We start from the raw sequence: 5,569 nt of genomic DNA, 5'->3' as shown, positions 1-5,569 counted from the left end.
CCTGCTCCCCACCTCTCCCCGCCCCTCATCTCTCCCCTTCTCTCTCCCCCCTCTCTCTCCCCCCCCCTCTCCCCCCCTCTCTCTCCCTCCCTCCCTCCCCCCCTCTCTCCCCCCCCCTCCTCCCCTCCATTAGCGTAATGGAGGGGGGGGGGGTAGTTAGTGTGTGTGACGCTGCATGCTGCCTCCCCCACCACAACGCACGTTGGGGGAACAGATCCAACGGGTCTGCACTTGGTCTAGTAATTTTATATGTTTCTATAAGATCCCCCTCATCCTTCTAAACTCCAGTGAATACAAGCCTAGTCTTTTCAATCTTTCCTCATATTACAGTCTCGCCATCCCAAGACAGTATCCCGTACCTGCCTTTTCTCCAAGAGAGAGAGGAGAGAGAGAGAAAGAAGGAAAGAGAGAGGACTGAGAGAGAGAGAGAGAGAGACTGAGAGAGAGAGAGAGAGGGAGAGAGAGAGGGAGAGAGAGAGATATATATATAGAGAGAGAGGGAGAGGGATAGAGAGAGAGAGATTTGGAGAAAAAAAGGGTGTGAGAGGGAGAGAGAGAGAGGGAGAGATAGAGAGAGAGAAAGAGAGAGACAGAGAGAGAGAGAGAGAGAGAGAGAGAGAGAGAGAGAGAGAGAGGGACAGAGACAGAAAGATAGGGAGAGACAGAGAGAGAGAGACAGACAGACAGACAGAGAGAGAGTGCTGGAGTAGTTCAGCAGGTCAGGCAGCATCTAGGGAGAGAATGAATGTATCGAGACCCTTCTTTGGTTTAGTTTAGTTTAGAGATGCAGCAGGAAACAAATCTTTCACCCGGTGGAGTCCGCGCTGACCAGCTCATTAGGGGATGATTTAACAATTTTGCGGAGGCCGATTAATCTACAACCCTGAACGTCTTCGAAATGTTGGAGGAAACTGGAGCACCCGGAGTAAAAACCCACACAGGTCAAGGGGAGAACGTACAAACTCCGCACAGACAGCACCCGTAATCAGGATCTAACCTGGTCTCTGTTGGTGAGGCACAGAATGATATAACGGTTTCTTCCGCCATTAACACACCCAATATGTGCTAGTAATGTCCTGTTTGCCAGCTTGTTGACCCTCTGTGTTCCCCTCCTGCAGGGTTTAGGAGCCGTTGCTGTGGACGGAGAGACGGGGACGTGAGCGGCCATTGAGGGCGGCCAGGGTGCCGGTGAGCCCCCCATCTGCTTGGTGTGCGGGCTGAGCTTCGAGGGGCTGAGCTTCGATGGAGGACCACATGACGGGGCACAACAAGGAGAAGCGTTATGAGTGCGACGTGTGTGGCAAGGCCTGGCAGAGCCCGAGCAAGCTGGAGATCCACCGGCGGGTGCACACGGGAGAACGCCCCTTCAACTGCTCAGAGTGCGGCAAGAAATTCACCTGCTCCAGCAACCTGCTGCAGCACAACCGCGTGCACTCCGGCGAGAGGCCCTTCACCTGCTCCGACTGCAGCAAGAGCTTCACACGCTACAGCCGCCTGCTGCACCACATCCGAATGCACTCTGGCGAGAGGCCCTTCACCTGCTCCGACTGTGGCAAGAGCTTCAAGACAGCGAATGACCTGAAGATCCACTGGCGGGTGCATACCGGTGAGAAGCCCTATGACTGCTCCACCTGTGGCAAGAGCTTTGCCCGGTTGTGGGGGCTGCGGGAGCACCGGCGGGTGCACAGCAGTGAGCGGCCGTTTACCTGCTCCGACTGCGGCAAAGGCTTCAAGTCGTCGCCGGACCTGAAGGTGCACAGACGCCTGCACACCGGGGAGCATCCCTACACCTGCAGCGACTGCGGCAAGGGCTTCACCCGCCTCAGCACCCTGCTGGCGCACCAGCGCACCCACACCGGCGAGCGGCCATTCACCTGCACCCAGTGCGGCAAGAGCTTCACCCACTCCACCAGGCTGTTGGAGCACCAGCGCACCCACACCGGCGAGCGTCCCTTCACCTGCGCCCAGTGCGGCAAGGGCTTCACCCAGTCCAGTCACCTGCTGTTCCACCAGCGCACCCACACTGGCGAGCGCCCCTACACCTGCGCCCAGTGCAGCAAGGGCTTCACCCAGCCCAGTCACCTGCTGTCGCACCAGCGCACCCACACCGGCGAGCGCCCCTACACCTGCAGCGACTGCGGCAAAGGTTTCACCTGCTCCACCAAGCTGCTGTACCACCAGCGGGGGCACGCCGGTGAGCGGCTGTTCCCACTGTGACAAGAACGCATGGGGGCTGAGGGAGCACCAGCGGATACACACCGGAGAGAGACCCTTTGTGTGTGATGAGTGTGGAAAGGGTTTCATCCGCATGACCAGCCTGTGGCAGCACTGGTGTGCCCACAGTGGTAAGCGTCCCTTACCCTACCCTACCTGTTCATTCTCTCCAGAGATGCTGTCTGACCCGCTGAGTGACTCCAGCATTTTGTGTCCTTTTTTGCAAACCAGGATCTACAGTTCCCTGTTTTTAAACATAGAAACATAGAGAGGTGCATAAGAAGGCCATTCGGCCCTTCGAGCCAGCACCGCCATTCATTGTGATCGTGGATGATTGTCCCCAATCAATAACCCGTACCTGTCTTCTCCCCATATCCCTTGACTCCACTAGCCCCCAGAGCTCTATCTAACTCTCTCTTAAATCCATCCGCTGTGGCATGGAATTCCACAAATTCACAACTCTCTGGGTGAAAAGGTTTTTTCTCACCTTAGTCTTAAAAGGCCTCCCCTTTATTCTAAGACTGTGGCCTCTGGTTCTGAACTTGCCCAACATTGGGAACATTTTTCCTGTACCTAGCTTGTCCAGTCCTTTTATAATTTTATATGTTTCTATAAGACCCCCCCCATCCTTCTAGACTGCAGTGAATACAAGCCTAGTCGTTTCAATCTTTCCCCATATGACAGTCCCACCATCCCAGGATCAATCTCGTGAACCTACGCTGCACTGCTTCAATCACAATGATGTCCTTCCTCAAATTAGGAGACCAAAACTGTACACAATGCTCCAGATGTGGTCTCACCAGAGCCCTATACAACTGCAGAACTTCTTTAATCCTATACTGAACTCCTCTTGTTATGAAGGCCAACATTCCATTAGCTTCCATGCTGAGAGAATGGAGCAGCTGGGCTTGTACACTCTGGAGTTTAGAAGGATGAGAGGGCATCTCATTGTAACATATAAGATTGTTAAGGGTTTGGACACGCTAGAGGCAGGAAACATGTTCCCGAGGTTGGGGGAGTCCAGAACCAGGGGCCACAGTTTAAGAATAAGGAGTAAGCCTTTAGAATGGAGACGAGGAAACACTTTTTCTCACAGATTGTTGTGAGTCTGTGGAATTCTCCACCTCAGAGGGCGGTGGAGGCAGGTTCTCTGGATGCTTTCAAGAGAGAGCTAGATAGGACTTAAAAATAGCGGAGTCGGGGGATATGGGGAGAAGGCAGGAACGGGGTACTGATTGGGGATGATCAGCCATGATCACATTGAATGACGGTGCTGGCTCGAAGGGCCAAATGGCCTTCTCCTGCACCTATTGTCTATTGTCTTTCTTCACTGTCTGCTGTACCTGCACGCCAACTTTCAGTGACATTGCTGCCTCGCCGGAGCCACCGACCCTCGCTGCCTTCCCGTTTATCTGCTGAGCGGCACCTCCTACGCTTCACCCGTGTGCCATTCCACTCCCCGCGGGCCTCGACCAATGACTCTGCAGCTCTGGCCACTCCACCGCTCACCTGTGGGCCGCAGCCGTCTCCTTACCAGAGTCCTTGGCTCAACACCGGGCCTGGAGTCTCCACGCAGCAGATTCTCACACCACGTGTCTGACTGTGCGTGGTCTTAATGCTCCCCCTCCTCCAATAGGGAACCTCAATATACATCAGACAGTAGCTGCAGGAGTAGGCCATTCGGCCCTTGGAGCCAGCACCGCCATTCAATGTGATTGTGGCTTGTTATCTACAATCAGTACCCTTACCACCAGGGTCACTTACGATGGCAGCTCCACCGGCAGTCTGTTCTTTCTTTCATCTTTTTTTAATTTTTAGTGTTTGTTAAAAGTTTGTTTTAATGTTCTCCGGTTTGGCTAATGTGGGGGGAGGAGGGGATCGGGGAAAACCTTTTTTCAAGTTCTTACTGATTTTCGCATCGCATTCTCCGGACGCTCTGCGGCTTTCCATGGGTGGAGCTGGAGGCCTCCTCGGCCTTCCATGGGTGGAGCTGGAGGCCTCCTCGGACTGTCGTGAGCCCCATCGGACTTAACATTGAAGCTGATCCCGTGCCTGGGATCGCAACCACCGTGGAATCAACATCAAGGGCTCACAGTCTCGGGTGAGGCCGAGTCGGGAAGGTCCAACGTTGCGGAAGGTTTGACCAGCCCCGACGCGAGGTTGGATTGCGCGGCGTGGTGAGCTGACATACCCCCGATGCAGGAGCTTGTTCGCCTCGACGTGGAGGGCCAAAATGCTGCCGGCTACGGGAGTCAAGGTCGTGCCCTCAACGGAGGGCTCGAGGCTCCCGACCGTGGAAGAACAAAGGGATGAGACTTGAACTTTATTTTGCCTTCCATCACAGTGAGGATTTGGGAGGAGCCACCATGGTGGATGTTCATGTTAAAATGTGTTTTGGGTGATCTGTTACTTTTTATTTGTATGACTGACTTGTTGCAAAACAGACTTGGCAAATAAAGTACTATTCTGATTCCGATTCTGATTCTGATTTCCATTACTCCCCCAATCTGGCAACCTCTCATTCCCCTTACTCCTCCAAGCTGGCTACCTCCAATCCCTTACAGCCCAAAGCTGGCTGCATCCCGTCACTTACTCCCCATCCCATTCCCCTTAATCCCCAAAACTGGCAACCTCCCATCCCTTACTCCCCCAATCTGGCTATCTCCCATCCTTTACCCCCGCAAGCTGGCTACCACCGCACTGTGACAGGCTGTGGGTCGGCAGCGCCCACACACATGGAGCGAGTGAAGCGGGGCCGCAGCTCCGGGTAGAGAACACACGGGGCTATTACCCCAGCAACATCCCCGCCAGCTGCAGCAGAGTTGGGGACAGTCTGCTTCCTCAACCCACCCAGAGTCACTGACGCCTGCACCCACACGGGACAATCACACCCCCCCCCCCCCAATTCCCCCCCTGACGGGATGATTCACCCACCCCGCCACACAGGGTGATTCCCCCCTCACCCACGGGGTGATTCACCCCTCACCCCAGACCCCCACACCCCCCCCGACCCCCACACACGGGGTGATTCACCCACCCCGACCCACACACGGGGTGATTCACCCACCCCGACCCATACACGGGGTGATTCACCCACCCCAACCCCGACACACACGGGGATTCGCCCCCAAAACCCCGATCCACACGGGGTGATTTACCACCCCCACACGTGTGCCGGGCTCAACCCATGTCCACACGTATTGGCCGCCGTGTTTCAGCCCCGGGAACAGACGGCTCGGGGTCCGCGAGTGTGGAACGAGTCAGCGTGAAGTCCGGATGCTGGGACAGAAGATGGGCCGGCTCTACTGGCAGCCATTGTAAGCAAAGATCCTATAGATTGTAAGTGCTTACCTGA

At 55.4% G+C, this 5,569-nt stretch overlaps 1 protein-coding gene across 1 annotated transcript; it reads left to right on the top strand.

The window, feature by feature from the left end:
- The first annotated feature begins 1,031 nt into the window (after positions 1-1,031).
- On the top strand, positions 1,032-4,720 carry LOC129695174 (zinc finger protein 239-like). Its single transcript, XM_055631946.1, has one exon. The coding sequence runs from the start codon at positions 1,243-1,245 to the stop codon at positions 2,215-2,217; it is 975 nt and encodes a 324-aa protein (XP_055487921.1). The 5' UTR covers positions 1,032-1,242; the 3' UTR covers positions 2,218-4,720.
- The last annotated feature ends 849 nt before the right edge of the window (positions 4,721-5,569 follow it).

Source organism: Leucoraja erinacea, unplaced genomic scaffold (genome assembly GCF_028641065.1).
Source record: "Leucoraja erinacea ecotype New England unplaced genomic scaffold, Leri_hhj_1 Leri_972S, whole genome shotgun sequence".
Taxonomy (NCBI): Eukaryota; Metazoa; Chordata; class Chondrichthyes; order Rajiformes; family Rajidae; genus Leucoraja; species Leucoraja erinaceus.
This window is presented reverse-complemented; position numbering and strand designations above follow the sequence as displayed.